Source organism: Pithys albifrons, chromosome 1, assembly GCF_047495875.1.
Source record: "Pithys albifrons albifrons isolate INPA30051 chromosome 1, PitAlb_v1, whole genome shotgun sequence".
In the NCBI taxonomy this organism is placed as follows: domain Eukaryota; kingdom Metazoa; phylum Chordata; class Aves; order Passeriformes; family Thamnophilidae; genus Pithys; species Pithys albifrons.
In genome coordinates, this window is record NC_092458.1 from 66,363,628 (window position 1) to 66,383,267 (window position 19,640).

General features: G+C 35.8%; 1 protein-coding gene across 5 annotated transcripts in view; it reads right to left on the reverse strand.

The window, feature by feature from the left end:
* PAN3 (poly(A) specific ribonuclease subunit PAN3) overlaps nt 1–19,640 on the reverse strand; it is a 78,787-nt gene that overhangs the window by 25,701 nt on the left and 33,446 nt on the right. For 3 of the 5 annotated variants that reach the window (XM_071553329.1, XM_071553315.1, XM_071553346.1), the window contains 7 exons: nt 18,575–18,736; nt 9,774–9,924; nt 2,987–3,234; nt 2,282–2,386; nt 1,626–1,683; nt 358–519; nt 86–202 (listed from right to left, as the gene is read on the reverse strand). In XM_071553329.1, the coding sequence (XP_071409430.1) occupies nt 86–202; nt 358–519; nt 1,626–1,683; nt 2,282–2,386; nt 2,987–3,234; nt 9,774–9,924; nt 18,575–18,736 (1,003 nt within the window). The remainder of the gene's footprint in view (nt 1–85; nt 203–357; nt 520–1,625; nt 1,684–2,281; nt 2,387–2,986; nt 3,235–9,773; nt 9,925–18,574; nt 18,737–19,640) is intronic. The other 2 variants (XM_071553323.1, XM_071553337.1) reach the window with 2 other exon arrangements.

Sequence of the window (19,640 nt, forward strand, 5' to 3'; positions counted from 1 at the left end):
AAAATGTGACATTTACCAACTCAAGCATATTTGGAAACAAGTATCAACACATCAACAGGTGGAAAAAAAAAAAAGAAAAACTTACAATGTTCTCCAAAAGCTTTAGTGGTAAACACTTCACGCAAAGTTACTATATTTGAGTGCTGAATTTTTTTCCACATGTCAACCAATACCATGCACTTTGTGTTAACAAGACGAAAACCTAGGGAAAAACCAAACCCCATGTTTTAATGTTCCAGATGAGAATTTCTTACTCTAACTTTTTGTTCTGAAACTACTGAATAGCAACCAGACATTAAAATATGACTAGTATGCTTAGGAATGCTAGTGCTATTAGGACAACCCAATTTTTCTCACCATGTATCCTCCGAAGGCAATACGGCAGGTCATCTTTACTATTTACAGCTTTATAGCATGATGTAATGTACCCAAAGTTGCTTGTTTTCTGTATCCGGTTGGGCGGTGGCAGTGGTTCCAAAGGAAAGAGACTGTGGTAGCTGTCCACTTCTGCAGGAACTGCTAAAATCAGTTTATAGACAGAACCACATTAGGCTTCAGGTGACTTTCAGAAAGTTATCAGAGCAACAGAGAAAATTAAAATGACAGTCATTAATACATAAATTATCTATGCCATCTTTTAGGTGCATGTAAATTAGAACTCACTATTTTTGCTTTACTACCTACATAGAGGTTCCTAGAAATGATCTCATAGAACTAAAAGAAATGGTCTTCAGAAAAAGTTACACCAAGTAAAATCAACAGAACAGATGCACAGTTCCACCTGCCATTTTCTCATTTACCCGAGAAATTAATCCTTCTGAATGACACTTCTTTGTTGTTTTTTTCCTGCACTGATTCATAAATAAGCACCAATTTCCATACTCCATTAAGAACCCCATTTTTATCACAAAGAAAGCAAATCTCAGTTTTACATATTTTAACATATTGGTTTAGAAAAGAGGGAGAGATTGGTGCTGAAGGCTTAAAAATCAGATTAAGTGATTATCCTTGAAAGAAGAGATACACTTGTACATCATCTGGATTAAAATATTAAACTGCCCTTTTTTTAACTGTATCATTATCATATTATACACATATTTGAGAAGTAAAGATACTGCAACGTAAAACTGTTTAAAGCAAGTTGAATACCGTCAATTGTAAATTCTCCAAAAGCTAAATTACAGTGAATAGCATATGGTTCTCTTGCCTGATGACTAGCACAAAGCCTTCTCTGGTATACCAGCTAATTCACTTCAAAAGAAATGGCTGTGCTAGTTTACACACAGCCTTTGAAAAAAATATGCATCATTTAAAAGACTACCTAATATGTATGTAGTAATAGAAAACTGTTCTTCACAAGACTTTATTGCCTTAAGGATCTTTCCCTTCTCAGAAATATAAAGTATTTCTAACCATTAAGGAGTGTCAAAACACAAGAAAATTTGAATTAAAATGGTGGGGGATCACATTTCTGAAATACTTCATATTTGGTTATCCACAACCCATGCTGATGGTTAAGGTTTCATGAAAAATTTAACAGGTGATGTTTTTTTTGAAAGATGTTTTTAATGCACGGTTGCAGAACAATATGACCACAGTTTAGTTTATAGGAAACACTTACTTACCAGGAATATCAGCATGATCAATCTGGGCCATAGTTATTAAGTGTCTGTTGATCAGTTCCTGAAGGAAAAATTAAGTCAAGTTTTGAACATCATAAGTCAACTCATCATTTCTGATAAGTTAAGAGTACGCTGTCTTTGAAGTACTAGCTACGTGTACTGAAATAGAGAACTGATGCAAGCGTGTCCAGGGTAGAGAGGGTCAGAAGACCACTAGCTTGAAAATGTTAATGACAAAATACGTAAAGTTCTTAAAGGAAGGAGCTGCAAAAGACATTTGCTATAACTAGCATTGACAAAGGCTCCCACTACAGAAAAGCTGAATAAATAGCACTCAAAGCCAGCCAGGAGAAGGGCTTATAAACCAACACCTGCATACACTTTCATTTCAGCGGGAGACGTCAAAACTGAAAACACTACATCAGTAATAGTACTCAACAGAAGAGTAAATCATGGCATGCAGATTAGATTCCAGTCATATGTGTTGTAACCCACTCCCACCCTCAGCTGTACTCCTCCTATTACAAGATTTGATAATTTAAGTTCTTCACAGAGAAAACTGACTGCACACTTTTAGTGTCCACTTCTCTTCTGCCATTACCAATTTTCTAGTTTTTGCCCAGATATGCATTTTTTCCTTAAATTCTCTATCATCTTACCTGTCTGAGTTCATCTGCCATGAAGAAGGAAGGTGCATTTGCTTTTGGCTGCATGTAAGCAACATGAGGTGCAGCTGGATGGTAGATGTGGTAGTTTGGAAATACCTGAAAATAAAGTATTTCAAGAAGCAGTTTAAAATCCTTAAGGATAGGGCATATGAAGAGTTTCATCACCCTTTTAGTTCAAACTACTGAACTATGAAGTCTTCATGTACACTACAAGTTACAAATATACTGCCAGATATATTACAATTTTTTTATGTGATATTCACTTCTAGTGATTTCAAAGGGAAGGGTGAGTGGGTGCATGTATGTATGCACAGTTATTTTAACATTTTTATAATTGCCTTTTACCTGCCACTGCAAATATAAGAGCTATTAAACCTAACAGAAAAAAAAATCTGACTTTTTGATGTTTTCTCATTATGTATGTATCTGCTGAGACATAAAAAAATGCTTTCTTTCTATTGCTGTATAAATCCCCTACAAATCCCACTCTACACAGTGGTAAATGAAAAAATACATTACAAATTCTTCAATCTTTAAATGTCAGTGATTTTGGAGAACAATTACAACAATTAAAAGGCGTAATCGTCATACAGAACAAGGGTTTCAGAGTGTTAAGAATAATCTAATATCAACCAACTCAGCATCTGAAATTGGTTGATACGCTTCCATACACTTCCATACTGAAAGCAAACATACCATTCCTGTGAGAGGTGCTGGGGTTGTATCAGTGTAGAAGTATGTTGTTCCACCCACTGTTTCCTTCTGGATCACCTGGCCAGTAGATGGAGGCTGAGACACAGCGCTAGCAACAGATGCAGAGGCACTAGTAGGCACCATATAGTTTGCTGGGTTAGGAGTATGACTTCTTCTTCGAGGAGCAGGAGATGTATGAGGAGTTATTTTGGGAGAATGAAGAGGAGAAGATCCTGCTGACAGTGACATTCCTTAAAGAAACACAAGAAGATATTCTTGATCGAATCTGTCATCACAAAAATTTAGCAATTTGAGAAAAACAGCCCTCACTACCAACAATATTCTGAGCAGGTGAGACACTTAACCCTTCATATAGATATAGAAATCCTTAGGAGGTAAAACAGTAAAAGCATGACTGAACAGATATATTTTCCCCAAAATCTTTGCTTAGTTCAGAGCAACAGAGCTCAGGAACTTACAATATACATACGAAGAACTGAAATGAAAAATATAGAAGTAGTTGAAGGGGGGAGAGGACTCAAAATAACACTGTGTCTAAAAGACAGTTTATTAAACTGCAAATAGATAAAATACAACGACTATGCGACTGTTCACTTAACAGCTACATGAGCAATCAATGGAGTTTCTTAAGCTGTGACTCACTTCACTTAATTATTTATCTACCTTTTACTAGAACTAACTTCACAGCTATGAAAATCTCCAGTAACTACAGCATACAAATAAGTAATGCACAATATGCTGCTTTTAATAAAAAGTAACTACCTATTTCCCTGTAATTATAATTTTCAAAAGCCAGCCTTCAGCCTCTGTTTGAGATGCAAAGATAGGTAACATCTCAGCATATGAAGTCTATTGGAGGTTTGTGCTGAGGTTTTCTAATTTATTTGAAATTATTTTAATGACTGGTGTTCAGCTTCAACATTAGAGGGGCAACTCAATTGAAACCTGAGAAACTCTAAACAAGTGCATCAGTGGGAAAAAAAAGGGCAACTTTTTTGCATACACACTTTTTAGTTAGCAAAGACTTTAGTTATTTCACTGTGGGAAAAGATCATTTTCAAAGGAAACAATATATTAATCTTAAAAGTTGAAGGATGACTAATTAAAGAGGCCATAAAACTAAAACAACTCTACATGTTCAAGGGCTTCTCTTCATCCAGGAAAAGTTATGATGTGTCTTTTTCACTCTATTCCAATTAAATAGTATTAAATTTAGTCCTTAAAGGCATAAATCCAGGCAAAAGTAACTGGCTTCAAGAAACTTTTGTTTCAATAAAACATTGACTGTAGGGATCATGAAATAAAAACCCAGCAGCCTTCACACATACTGATGAAAAATTAACTGAAGACTTCTTTGCTTTAAAATAAACATATGTACAAGACACAGCATACAGTAAATATTATTTTTAAAAAATGAAAGTGAAGACTTGCAACTAACTAACATTATACTGTGACCTTCTACTTCAAGTTTCTCAGTAGAAAAGAAGATCTCTAGTGGTTTTCACGGATACAATTTGAAATGATTTCGACTGCAGGATTTATTTCTTATAAAACTCATTCCAGCCAAAGAATAGTTACAAATATAAATCGTTAATGTCTTGGCACAGGTATTAATGCAGGATTGAAAGAAAAGGATGACAGTGTTACACAAATCCTTTCAAATGTCCTTCCAGTCTGTTAGGTTTGATTTTGGAAGGACACTGAAAGTCCAGTGAAGATTATCTGGTGGGCAGCACATCTGGGTTTCTCACTGCCAATATGCATAGTAAGTTCAAGATAAGAAAGAAACTTGACTACAGTTTGGTTTTATACTACTGGAACAATACACTACACATGCTACGAGCATTTTGCTACTAATGCTGCCACAATGGGTACAGACAGGCTGAGACAACAAATACTTAAGGCAATAGATTCTTCTGAGAGACTTGCATTACATTTTGCAGAAACTACAAATATTAAAAGTCCAATATCATATTAAAAAAAAAACAAAACCACTTTTAATCAAAACTGATACAGAGTTAAGTATTTAGGGAAGCAAATAACTGAGTGCACCAATTCAAGCAGGTATCACCAACTTCATTAGTATTTTAATCAGTTAAAACCATACTAATTTAATATTTAATCACAACAAAACAGAATTAAGAGTAAAATAAAGGAAAAGAGCTGTATTAAAAAGTGAATATATTGACTCATACTCAAGGAAAAAGATGGTACTGAACATACAATAGTAATGTCATGAAAATGAAACTACACATCAAGGAATTAGATAGGCTGTTTTGAATAGCACAATTTACATAAATACCTATTCACTAAAAGGCTTAAGAAAAAACAGCTTTGAATAATCCAACTATGATGTACTGCTTTATTTATATACACATGGCACCAGTGATCCTGACAAGTAACATTAAACTTACCCTGTGAGAGGGTTCAACCTTTCCCTGTATTAAAATTCAAATGCCAACAGGAGTACTAAGGCAGACAAACCAAAAAGCCTGCTTTAAATTGTCCTTCCTGAGACTTTTTTACTAGCAAAGGCAGCTCTCCATTCCTTGTCTTGGGGAATCTTAATACACTTCATGAAGAAGTCAAATACTACCTTAAATAATGAACTGGAGGGGAAAAGGGCTTCTTTCACTTCACAAACATTTAGATCTAAGAAGAGGTGTCATGGTATGCAGCTATCATGGTGTCATACCATCATGGAAATGGTTGCAGGATTTGATGGTCTTTTCAGAACATTCACAGTAACTGTGCAGGCTGCCTACATATACCTGGAGCCCCTGCCACTATTCTCATTTTTGGCAAAGAGAGATATCATATTTACACATCCCTCTTTATGCTTATGTTTTTACTTCTTGCATTGTTTCTCTTAATTTTGAAGTTGTACTGTGACTGAGGAAAGAGAAATGGTAAACTGTGAAATTCATTTCAGACAATGTTCAAAAATATTTAATTAATTTAATGCTTCTAATAAAGCTTTGTAGAACACAGTGTATTTGAACCAAAAGCTAGACTGTATTTTGAATCTGAGAATTCATATAAACAAAATTAAAAGGTATCAAAGCATGACCTCAATGTCTCAGTGTCTACAATTATTTGATTCAATGAGAGTTCACAACTTAGTGAAGCAGGATTTCATCAAGCTCATGTGTATGCAAATCAGCTGGCCTACAACAAAAAACCTTCAAGTTTTGCCTACTCATTTAGAAACATGTCCTTATACTCTACGGCTTGTAACACATTCAGAGGTTAAGCATTTAACATTTTATCACTTTAATGTTTTCTACTTAGAGATACTCTAGACTATGAGGTAAATTTTGAGGAATGATAAATCAAAGCAAATAATATCACATTATTTTAAGAACTTAAAGCAGCATCCTTAAATTCAGTAGAGATTTCTTTTTATCGTAAGCTTTCTATAGGGGCATTAGCATTGCAGCTGTGTATTTTCAAGTTAATTACATCTGCTTCATTCCCTACACAATTGGAGTAATCACTTCTTACTCCTCAGTTTTAATTTTACAGTCTCTTTGCCTTCTTTCTTTCTTGGATTATTCTAGAATGGCTGCAGAACCTGCTGTGCACTACATTCTATCCAGGAGGATGAAATAAGCTCATGTGGCCTTAGGCCACTCAAACTGCCTCAGCTGAAAGTGTTCCATCTCCAACTGGGATCATGAGCCCAGAGAATGACACCCTTGCAGCTCATTACAAAGGGAGACGTGTCAGCTGAACACAAGCACAACATCTTTGCATTCCCAGCTCCTAAGCCTGCAGGTTCAGACTGGCAGCAGAAATGGGATCTCAGTTTCTGTGTAAGCTCAGAACCTGACTTGGACAAAATATTAAAGCAGCAGCGACTTGCTGTCACTTCCATCAATGCCAAAGGCATTACTCTTTAGCCATAACCTAGCTTAGGCAAACCCAAGCCAGACAGATTTTGCTGCTGTGGGCTATACATCTGTTCTCTCTCAAGTTTAACGCAGCAGTGATGTTTTACCACTTCAATGACATTCATAAATTTCTTTCATACACCGTGTTGCGTATTTTAATGGCATTAATACTCTACAACAGCTACACATAACTGGGTAAGATAAGCTTGTTAGCAAAAGTGCTATTTGAAGATTGTCAACTAACTGAATTTCCAATGCAAATGACAAATAGGGTGAGTTTGCTAGCAAGGAAAGGTAAGGAATAACAAAATATTATTCAGGGGAGTTATGAGAAGAGTTTGGAGATGGTGAAGGAGATCTGTTCAAAGCTCTCCAATGCAACGATTTTCTCCCATTGTTCATGTAAGTTGCATTTTATATCACTATGTTTTCATGCTCCATTAAAGGCTACCAAGATGTAGGCTGACTTTGTGTTGAGATTATGCTAGAAAGCGCTTATCTAAGCAAACATGTAAACGTAAGGGTAATCTTCTTTTGTACTATACATCCTAATGGATATGTCAGGCATGGATACAACAAGTTATCTACCAAAGTATTTTACGTTTCACTTCTCTTTTTCTTTTTTCATTATTTCTGCAGTACTGTTGATAAGACAAGAAGAAGAAATATTTTCCAGGGGCAACTGAGCTATGTATGAAACACTAGATCTTAAAAGTGGTATTGATTTGCACCTACCTTTAGGGAAATCTCTGAAATTAGAAATGTGAAAGAACTTACATTTTTCTATCAGTAAGATGGAAATCAAAGGACTGTTTTCATAATTTACCTATTATGGAACTCTTAAATTATTCCTATTAAATCTTATTTTCCTCCAGTACCCTGTAAACTACTAAAAAAAAGCAATCTTAATCTCATGCCAATACTTAAATCCTCAAAATTTTTCTACTGGAGAGTATGCAGCCTTTAACTTGAAGATTACATTTTATTCAAAGGAAAATGTTTATAAACTGTTTATATGTGTTTCATTTCAATTTGTTTTCACTTATTGAAAGTTAATAGAACTGAACGAAAATTTTTCATGACAATTTCAGAAGCTACTTAGATAATTTTTTTAATTCTGTTGTCCAGTATGACCTAAGTGGTGATGTTCCCCCACACAAATACTGCTTTCTTATTTAAGAACCTGATCTTTTAGAAAGAGCACTTCCTTATTGACCTTGAGGTAACACAAGTTTTTCTGGATGTATACTGTTGACAGCTTTAATGTTGACATTTAAATAAAAATAAATGCCTATGGGTAGTATTTACATTGGACATTTAGGTTCAGAGAACTCTGCGCTCAGTGAGAGAAAACTCAGAGCACCCGACTCAGAGCCCTACTCTGAACTATATTCTCTTTTTAATTATACAGGAAGAGCAGGGAAACAAGCCAACTTTGCCTGAAGTCAGCTCTTACAAATATTCCCCCATCCCTCTTGTCTATAAACAAACAATAGTAATTGAGGCTAGAAAGTATGCAGCATTGGTATCTATATTTCTAGGAGCTCAAATTGTTGTGTGAACTTCTTTCATCAGTGTTACTTATCCTTTCAAGTATTACTTACAGATAGTAAAGAAATGGGACTGTGAAGGATCCCTCTGAGACCCCACTGGACACTTTCCAAAAGTAGATCATTTTACTGTATTCTATTTAATCCTTTATACACTTTTCAATCCAGGTGACAAGGCTGAGAGGCATATAAACACAACAGTTTTCCAATAAGACGGTACAGCACAATATAGTATCAATCAGACACAGCACCACAACACGTTCATTTGCTCAGCAGAAGCATCAATCACTATCCTAGCCTGTTCTCATCATTTTCACATGCAAGCTAAGTGCTGGCTTCTTTCACATTGACACTGAGATTTATTCCCTGGCATCAGGAAAGACTGAAATTCAGTTCAGTAAATGGTAATTCCCGATAGTGGTTTAAAAAACAAGGTACAACATTTGTTCCTCTGTCTTTTGACAGCTACCTAATGCTTCTTGTCAGTTGCCAGAGACTGCCAAAGGTTTGAGTACATACAGAAAGGAATCTGCAATGTGTAATAGCCAGATGTGCTGATGGTTATACATTAAAATTAGTTAATTTTATTTAAATTAAATTAATAGAAAGAGCTTTTTAATATCAGAAGACTGAAAGATGCATGAAGGGCTTGAACTTTTTTAAAAGTAAAAAAGCCCCCTGTCACTCAGAAGTATACAACTGCATGGAACACATTTCAGTAAGAGTTTTAAATGAGGATAACCATAAATTGGTCTTAAAAGTGAGACTACATATGACAGATACAATAAAAATTAACACTACTTTGCAAGGCAAGCTATTTTAGAATAAACTTGCCTTCTACTTTTTGTTGTTAATCCATATTTTTAAGTCGTCAAATATACTCACTAATTTCAAAAATAATTACTTCTAGATTACATAGTCTAGAAACAAATCAAAAGAGCAGATCAGTGCGTGGTAATCTGAGAACATATTCATTGTAGACTACAGTGCTTTTCTAGACTATGGGTTGTTTAAATAGTCTTTAACTACTGCTCTAGCAAGGACCACACAGAACACAGTGTGTAGTAACTCAGCACCCTTTCTCCCAAAAAAGAGCAAAGTTAGGCTGTTAATTTCAGTGCTGCTGTGGCTGAACAGATTTCACAGCCTGCAGTGTGATCTCCATGCTACTGGGAGATAAATCTGATGTTCCTCTACTTTTTGAAGAATGCCTTAAAATTAAGAGCTAAAGTAGAAGGTGGCTACATTTACACTCAATAAATCTAATCACTACATATACACAGACAAAAAAAGACACTGTACTACAAATCATTACTCTCAACTTACCTGGTGCTAGCCCAGCAGTAGCAGGACTTCCCATGGAGGGGTGAGAGAACAAGGCTTGTGAGAAGGCAGACATACTTGACTGGGTTACATTACTCAGCCTGGAGGTTGATCCTCCTTTAGGAATAAACTCACTTGCAGAAGGATTTGGTGTCTGTTTAAAAAAAAACCAAAACCAACACAAATTAAATGTCTATTTTAAATGAGAAGGGATGGACAGTGCCTACTTGGTAGAAAATACTTTCTACGCAAGCCTACTGAGTGCAGGGGATATTTTTAAGGTACATACAGCTTACTGACAAGAATCAAGAATACTGGAAGCTGGTCTCCATCAACAAATTTAAATATGATTTTTAGCTTATGTCTGGAGCAGCATAAGCAAGCTATCCATATGAACAGCTGGTATACAAGTTCATACAAACGCTTTGGAAGAGGCTTTTCATAAGCATTACATTACAAACTTAGAAAAGAGATTTGACACTGAGAAAGCTTTGCAACAGCTGCAGATTGTTTCTCCATTACTTTAGAGACTTAATCTCAAACTAACGAGCAATTTCAAATTAAAGGAGTAAAAATGATTCCTACTAAAGAAGCCATCCTTGCCTCTATTTCAAATAGACCTGTATGTTCAGGTTTTTTGTGAACTTCTGTTTTAATTACCTATTTCATTTATATAGCACCTTTAATACTGAGGTTTAACTTCGTACCACAGGAAAAAAACAGAAGAGCAATGGTCAAACATCCAGTATTTGTTAGTACATAAACATAGCATATAACCAGTTTTAAAATTCTATTAGAATCTGTGCAGTTGATTTTGTATGTTGGGGTGGTAGTGTTCACTTTGAGGTGAGCATTTTCTTTGTTTTGGGATAGGTAGGGTTAGATAAAGAATCCCAGTTAGAGATCAAAAGGCTTATTACTGGACAGCCAGTTACAAATTACATTAGCAGAAGAAAAGACAAATTAAGTCAAGAAATAAAACCAATTATTATTACACAAACACTCTGAAAGTTTGAAGCTTATTTAATTACAGAGTTTGGTTTATTAAGTAATCTTCAGAGTACCTCTTAAAAGTGTCTAAACAAATGAGGTAAAATAAGAAGACAGCATATAAGTAAACAATCCCAACAAACAAGGGATACTGTTAAGATAACCCATAATATTTCTTTAAAGAAAATTATATTGAACCATTTTGGGTTTAGGCAGTTTTAAATTACCCAATTGTGCCAGCTGTTAGTTAAGTTACCAACATCAATTTTTACCAGTATAAGTAAAGTGGCATGCGAGAAAGTAAGTTAGTGCCAAATGAGAAAAGAAGTGTGAACACCAATTTAGAGAGGGAAAAAAAATACTTGAAAAGTCTTCTTTTTCTGTTAATTTGGTTTTAATACCTTCAGTTGAATATTTCTTCCAGATATCATACTACTAATGTATTTCAAAGCACTGGAAAAAACAAGATTCTAAAAGTTGTAAAATTAAAGAATGAGCAGGTTAAAAAGCAAATAGTATGAATATTCTACCTTTAATCACACAGTAAATTAACCAGTAACCACTTTATGATGTCATCTTTACCACCTTCTTCGACATCTTACAAGTGCACATTTCTGAATATTCAGGGAACCAAATATGCAAACTGGTGAAGTACAAAACTTAGATTTACATCAGTAAAAAGCTCATAAGAATTTTATAAGTCTTTAATCACAGTTAAGGAAAACTTGCTGAGATACACAGTAATACAGTAAAACAACTGGTAAGCTGCATTATATAAACTGAAAACACATAACTACACATTTAAACTCAAAAGGTAATATTCTGGACTTATCTGAATTTAGGGACAGGAATAACTAAGAGACTGGTGTTCCTCTAGATAAAATCTGGCATGTAACCATTTAGGCAAATCTTCACTGAAATTGGAGAAAATGACAGAGGTGGCAAGTCAAGTCGAATTTGTCCGAACAGTGACAGAGCTGAGAAGTCATCACCAAACAAAACAACTGGGAGACCATGAGACAGAATTTGTAACACCTTGCTAAAAGCACAATTTCAAAAAACTACAAGATCCACATTTTCCCACTGTGAAAACTAGCCATGACCCATCCACAGCTCTACCACATCTAAATGACCCAGGCCACAAAGGAAGGACATGGCATTAGTTTTGAACTGTGAAAGCAGAGAGAAACACACCTACTGGAAGACAACCTCAGTATTTCCTACAGCAACTGGAAGAGTTCCCAGAATCCCACCTTGGCTAATCCCATCCTATTCTGGCTAAACTCTTACTACTTTCACCTACGAACAACTCCTATAGCACAGTGATGTTTCTTATTTCTAAATGCATTTTGTAAGCTTTCATAGACCACTTTTGCACCTAAGAGTTATTTAGTTACTGAAAGCTTTTGTCTCTAAAAGTTATTTATAACCATCAAAGTTTTAAAATGCAGCTCACTTTAAAAAAAGAGCTCCACTTTAACTGATAGGTGTTCTAGTTTAGCCAAGAGAGAGTCAAAGCCAGGAATCTGCTAGAGCTGATCTGGTTTGTGCGGTAAAATTACAAACAGCAACGGGTCAAGTTCCATTTTTTGATGTCACAATTCAGGATCAAAAGCAAAGCCTGCTAAGATTAAATTCTTTTTATGTAACTTTGATATAAACATCATATATGAGTAAACAGCTCTGATTTGTGAACACAGACCCTTTCCTATGAAAGCCTATGATACTGCAAACATGAAGCTGTAAACCAGGACTTTCCCCACTGGTAAAAACAGTGATTTAAATTTTGATTACAATTTTAAAAGATCCTCCTATCTTCAAGTTGTTTTCTAAATACAGAAAAATACCCAGCTTCCACAGTCACCAGCCAGACTAAACTAATCAAAGTAATACAACAAATTTTAGTAATTTGTGGTCACAACTAGCAACTACTATCACACAATTTGAAATTTAAACTCCAAGCCATGTTTAAATTCCTTACCTCTGTGTGAAGCTGCAGTTCTTAAAATGTTTTCAAAAACATAGACATTTTTATCTGAAGTAAAACATTAATTTTTCTGCATAAACTTTTCTTCCAACAAAATAGCCAAAATAATTAGGACAGAGTAAGAGACTAAACAAAGTGAGAGGATGTTTTTTTACTAGTTCTTTAAGACCTAATCTTTTAATTATTTTTCAATCTTTGTAGATAATTTATTCTGCAGCAATGACCATGCAAATATGCCAGAATTAGGAAGTCACATTCTTAATGGCAAATGATTTAAAACATTATATCCTTGGTCTGAAAATATATCCGACTCATAATATGAAATGCAAATTTCCAGTGTTAGTTTTACATTTGGATCAATGGCAAGTTTGAAAATCTGTTTAAATGGGAACTATGCTTTAGAATCCTACACAGTATTTTTGCAGGTTTTCCAGTAGAAACTTACCAAACTTCTCAAAATAAAGTTGAGTTAAAAAAAAAATTAATTTTTATAAGAATCAAAATAATCTAGATCTAATTACTGAAAACATCAACTTCATTCTATATTAAGTTCAAATTTCCCACAAGCACATCTTTTAAATATTTCACTTAATTAGTCATTCATGACTCATCTCAGAGTAAAGTAACTTGTGCTAGACGAGGATTAATTCTGAGTAAAACAGGATTGGTAAAATATGTAGAGAAAATGGACATTGAAGACTTTTATTAAGCTTCAGGAAACAAAAGAATGGAGATGCAAGAAGTATGCAATGATTATGCAGTACTATGATGTTAAAAAGCAGTGGATATGCCCAGAAAACAAACATGCCTGCTATCACTGCCTGCACTGTGTTAGGCCTGTATTTTCATTTTCAAATGCAAATGTCCCATAGAAAGGCACATACAAAATTTCAAAACAACAATAAACATGTTTTCAACAAACAGCACTAAACAGAAACAAGTATAGCTGTGTCAGCTATGCTGTATTTGTCCACCAAACCACCTAATGTGACTTCTGACACCTTTGCTAAAGTTGCTATCCCTCCTTTTTCCTCTCAACCTTGCTGATTTAAGTCTCATCCCCCTTCTTCCAGTATATTCATAAAAATGCTGTCAAACTAAAGCAGTGAGGCAACTTCCCTAGTTACTGTCTGAATGGATACCTACATCACACATTCTCACTAGAATGATTCCATGAAGAAATTTCACCAAAATGCCCTATTTTCAGACTGTATCTGTGCTCTTTCCAAAACCGCAGAGCCACTTCAGTCAGCTTTGTAAAGAAGCTTCCACAGACAGACGACAAAACTGAGTCCATCCAGTTCCACATACAAAAATGATTTCTATACTTCTGTATATCAGAGTACAAAAAACTTTATAGAACACATACAAATACAGTCCAAATGATGCTGAATTTGGTCACAAAGCAATTAGTAAAGATGGAACCTCGAAAGAACTAAAAAAATCGGGGAGAACTATTAAATAACTCATTTGTGTCACCATTCAGCTCAGAATTTCTTTGGTATAAAATAAAATAAAATTAGAATATAGTGTGGAGGGGAAGAAAGAAAACATTTTGGGGCATCACAAAAAAAACCCCAAACCCCACAACAATTTAAGGCTCTTTAAAAGAAGGTGCAGATGAAAGTAAAGAGCAAGCCAAGGATCCAAGCTGAAGACCATCACTGGGAGGACCATGCAGCAGCATGCAGCATTACTGTATAATGAAGAATTCCACATATCAACAGATTTCTCTTCAGAAATAAAATCAAAATTCCTGTTTCATAACTATTAATTTCAATACATACAATCTGTCTTTACACATCTCAGCACCAAACTTCTAAGGCCTCACTGCTGCACTGATTCATAAGTGAATCCTCAAAGTGCCATTAAGTATAGAATTGTGTTGTAACACAGGGACACTCAAGTATAGAACCCTTGGAAAGTCATGCAGAGATGCCACAGGAGCACTGAAAACCACACTTCTCTGTCTCCTTTCCCCTTCAGCCTCTCACAACACAGCACAAAGCTGTACAGCAGCAGAGCCAACACAGCAGTTTCAGCAGATGCAACACTATTTCATTAGATCAGTTCTGGTCCCACACCCAACCAAAGCTCCAAGCAAGTCACCTCACGCAAAAAGTAGGTCAATCTCATTTGATTTCAGAAGGATGTGATACTGTACTTATCATGCTAGAAACTGGATACAAGCTATTCTGTTCCTTTTTTTATGTTCTCCTTCACCTTCAAATTCATGTTGATCTATCCTGACATCCCAAATTACGTAATTGTGTAATGGTGTCCTAGTTCAGCAGGAGGGACCAGCTAACCTGTGTGGGGGTGATCAAAGCTGTGTATTCTACCCCCTCTATTCATTCCCCAAGGTCAATGGGCCATTAGCAGCAGCTGCCCAGGGAGCCATTATCACCTTCACACCCAGCCTGAGGGGGGCGGAGCTGCTAATGGGCCATCAACAGCTCAACACCCCCTGGCTTCCAGAGTTAATCACCCATTGTGTGAGTCCCCGCCCAGGGGGAGGGACTGAGTGCTCCCTGAGGGTACATAAGTGGTGGGTAAGAAGACCTCGGGAACTTCTCGTCGGATCCAGAGCAGCAGCAGGACCTTGACAGGAGGAGATCCCCGCTCTCGCCCAGACCACAGCCCTCGCCTGCACCAACAGGTTTTTCTTTTCCTTTTGCTCTGGACTTGGGGGAATGACAGGGGTCTCAGCACAAGGGCAAACAAACCCCCTTGGGTTTGTGCCCCAGGACACTGGGTTATACTGCTGGGGTTTTGTGAGTTGAAAGCAATTTCCCTTGTGTGTCAGTGTTGTTATTGTAATATTATTATTAAATTTTAGGTCTGACTTATAATCTCTCTCGTGGTGAGTTCATTTCCCCTGCTGGTTCACCTTTAAACCAGCACAAATGGTTACGGAAAACCAGCACTAAACTGCATCCATGCTATAAATAAAGCAGGGGAGTCCTTTACCACTATTTTTTAATTAGTTTTCACAATATCTCTTAGGAAAACAAAAACATGCAAAAGTCTTCCTTTGTTTTTATATATTATCTTGTTGTTGTTGTTGGGGTTTAGGGTTTCTTTGTTGCTTTTTAATGGGAAGATCTTCTATATGAGGAGCTTCGCTTCATAGAGCATTATAGCAATTCCTCCATTTCCAGGATTCCTTGTTAATTATGACATCAGGAAAGGACACATTTTGTGATCTCTCTTCCACTATAGAATTTGTGCAACATGCTACCTTACTTTAATTACTGTGACAAGTCATCACATCACTCATACAATAGGCACTAATAAATTTCAATTTGTCACCATTATTAGTTGTATTGCTCTACTTTTCTTGGAGAAGAGTTGGAATCAATTTCATTAAAGCTGGGTAAAATTTGTTGGTTAAAGATTTGTTTGTTTATAAACCAGAACACAGGCTCAAACAACTAAAACTATTAGCAAAGCTTTGTTAAAACTGACAAGTAGATTTCAATAAAAAGTAAACTTTTAAAGATCTGGAGTGTTATCACATTTCTTTAACAAAAATCCTTCCAAGTACTGTAAAAGCCCCTGAAGTTTTCAAAGTCCATGTTCCTGATGCAATTTATTTGAAAAATTCATGTCTATGACTATTCTTTTGCTCAAGATACAATCAATCAGTTATTGATGGTGCATAAGAACCAATCTGTGTAATTAAAATGCATCTATTCCTACTATTTTAAGGAAAATTACCACTTGCTATTGTAAAATATATCAAGTGGTTGTGCAGTTGCTCAGGACATTTCCTAATAAAAGGTAGGATTTATCACTATAAAACAAACTTTGTTCTGGTTTGTTTGGGTTTTTTTTGCTTTTCTAGCACACAATCCATAGTACAATTCCCCCTGTGGACTTCACTTTTAATCATGTAACGCCACATTTAAAGAAAACAGATCCGGATTATAAATTCATAGCCATGCATGAATAACAATTAAACTATGTTACAATGCAAGTTTTAACATTTTCCTACTTCAGTCTTGCCAGATTCCACAGATTCTCTGCAAGCCCTCCTGTTCCTACTCCAGTTCTGTTTAGTATGGCTGAACATCCTTCTGTTTGTGTTTCCACCACATGTGCATAATATGCATGCTTTTCTGAAGTCCACACCTCTATGGGTGCAATTGCATCATGTAATACAAAATCTTAAGGTGTACATAGTTTAAACCAATTACCTAGTTGGGATTCTTGAGCAATAAAGGAGCCTGAAATTGCACCCTTCAAAAGCTACATGGTCTGCAGCCAATCCCAAGCAATCCCAAATGCTGCTAATCTCAGAAAGCCAGGGGTCCTTGAGCTTCCTTCCCTTTGCCACTATTTCACAGGGCACAGGTACTGAGAAGACAATTGCTCCTGGCAACAAGCTTCAAGTTTCAGGCCACTGACTCTCCAGCCTCCAGAAGCATTAAGTATTTTTGCTCCTCCTCTAAGTGGAGCAGATTAGCAACCACATTTGCTGTGCCATTTTACAGCAGAGAAAACAACAGAAGACAGGAGTATAAATGGGGCCTATCTTGCCCTTCAATGTCCACCTGAAAACCAAAGACCAATTTTCTGATTCTCTCTTCTCAGAACAACTGTCTACTAATTATGGTTTACACTCAGATACACACAATAAATTCAGTTTGTCATCCTCTCTCCCTTCAGAGAACAGCACTGCTTCACAGGCTCTCACCACTCTCCTGTATCCTTACCTGGTCCTTCTACTAATGCTTCCTTTATGTTAGTTTTCTTTAACAGTGACTGTGCTGCTTTCCCCAGCAGCATAAGGGCCAAGACAGATTGAAGGTTGAAATATCCCTAAACAAGGTAGTATCAGTTTGCCTACATCACACTGCCCACGACTCCCTCTTTCAGTACGGCAAAGGTGTCCAGACATCAAGCAACACACAACTAGCATAGGTATGGAAAGGCTCCAGTAGGAAGTGCATGTTAGCCCTTACATGGCAAAAATTCAGTGAAGTGAAAGAAAATCCTCAGGTGCCACAAACTGTAGGTATAAGTCTGTTGTCAATTTACACATTTCATTCACTTAGAAAACATCAAAAATTATATAACCCTCATAGAAAGACTAAAATAATAATTCTGAGAAATTAAAAACACTACACAAGTAGAAACAGTATCAGCAGCAATAGCACATTTCCCACCATTGTAATAATTTTCATCTAAACACTATTTTAGGGGACACAAAGTAAATTCATCCTAGACTAGAATTATCCTTGACTGTTATTCCAAGGATTACCTGCTAATGCTGTAAAGAGATATTCAACTCCAGCTCCACCACTCCCCTCTTACACAGCTGAAGAATGAGGAATAAAGTAAAATAATGATAGAGTTTAATATATTTCTCAAACAACTTGAGAAATATAAACCATCCCCATATGAAAGTTAAGAATTCACACTTCCTGATCATGGTGGTCACATCTTCAAATTCTGTACTGAGGGCATCTACTTGCATTAAGTGTCAATCATTTTAACAAAGATCACTAATTTTACCAGTAGAAACCTTTCTCATACGAGAATTAAAATAAAAGGTTGGTTGTTTGCTTTTAGAATACATTTCATGATTACTTTTGATCCTTCTCCTCAGACTATAACAAAATAAAGTACATAGCTCAGCAATGGGTGAAGACAGTAAAACATCTCCAAGTCACTCTCCTGGAGGACCACTATGCCTAGTTTGTAAAATAAATATTTGACTTGATCTCAACTTGTACTTGGAGTAACTGATTCTAACATTGTCCAAAATTTTAAATAAAGCATCCAAAATACTGAAAAAGTGACTAGTAAAAAATAATTTTACCTGTAAATTGTTTTCTGTGACTCTGTTCCACCAAACCATATTGATGGGTACTCCTGTTTTACACCTGTCAGCCAGACAGCCAATAGGGTTCTTTGATTTTCTTGCTTTAGATCCCACCGGAACTATCCTCTCATCCAGCATTCCCAGTCGGTACTTCCTGGGCTATGAAAAAGAAGGAGAGAAACCAGGCCACTCCTAACAACCCTCATCTAAAGCTACACTAAAATACGTGTTACACTGTGATAGGATTTCTGGATTGGTGGAATAGGAAACAATTTGCAAGTAAAATTCATCTGAGACTGTTTCCTTTCAATCCTGACTGTTTGGTTATAATACACAATACTTAAAAAAAACAACAAAAAACCCAAACCAATATGCAAATAAATTTCAGAGACTACTAATTATTTGTAAATAAAACAGTGCATCACAAGTCAGCCACTGAAATATGCATATAAACTGGGGAATTCTGCATATATGAGGAACTGAATTGTTTAAAAAAAAGAAAAAAATCCGATTTTTCAAAGAGATACCTTCAATCACATCATAATAATGAACACTTCCCTTGAAATTCCTATCAAACAAATTTTAAATTCAAATTTGCCACAAGTCAACTCCTGAATATTGGTTTTAAAAAGTCTAGTAGAACTGACTAGCCAACTGCAGCAGAACTACGAGGAAATCATTTCTGCTCAGATTAATATTCAAAATAATAACTTCAGCTACAGTCTTGTGAAAATAGACAAGAGTTACCACGATAAATGCATTGGAAAATGTCTTAAAATTTCGAAAATAAAAAAGTTTTGAGGAAGTGAACATGAAGGGGTTACTTGCACCTCAGAAACAGTGACATTTCTATTACACTGGCAATGATTTCTAAAAATGAAATTATTTATATGAACATTTAATTAAAAGGGCACATTGTAAAAAAAAAAAATCTGTTGAATACTTTCAAACAGGTAAAGTACATAAGTTTTCCAGATTTCTCTATGCTTTCAAACCTATGTGTACCTACCTAGGTAGTAAATACCACCAAAAGAAATATTTTAGCATCTATGCACATTTAGAC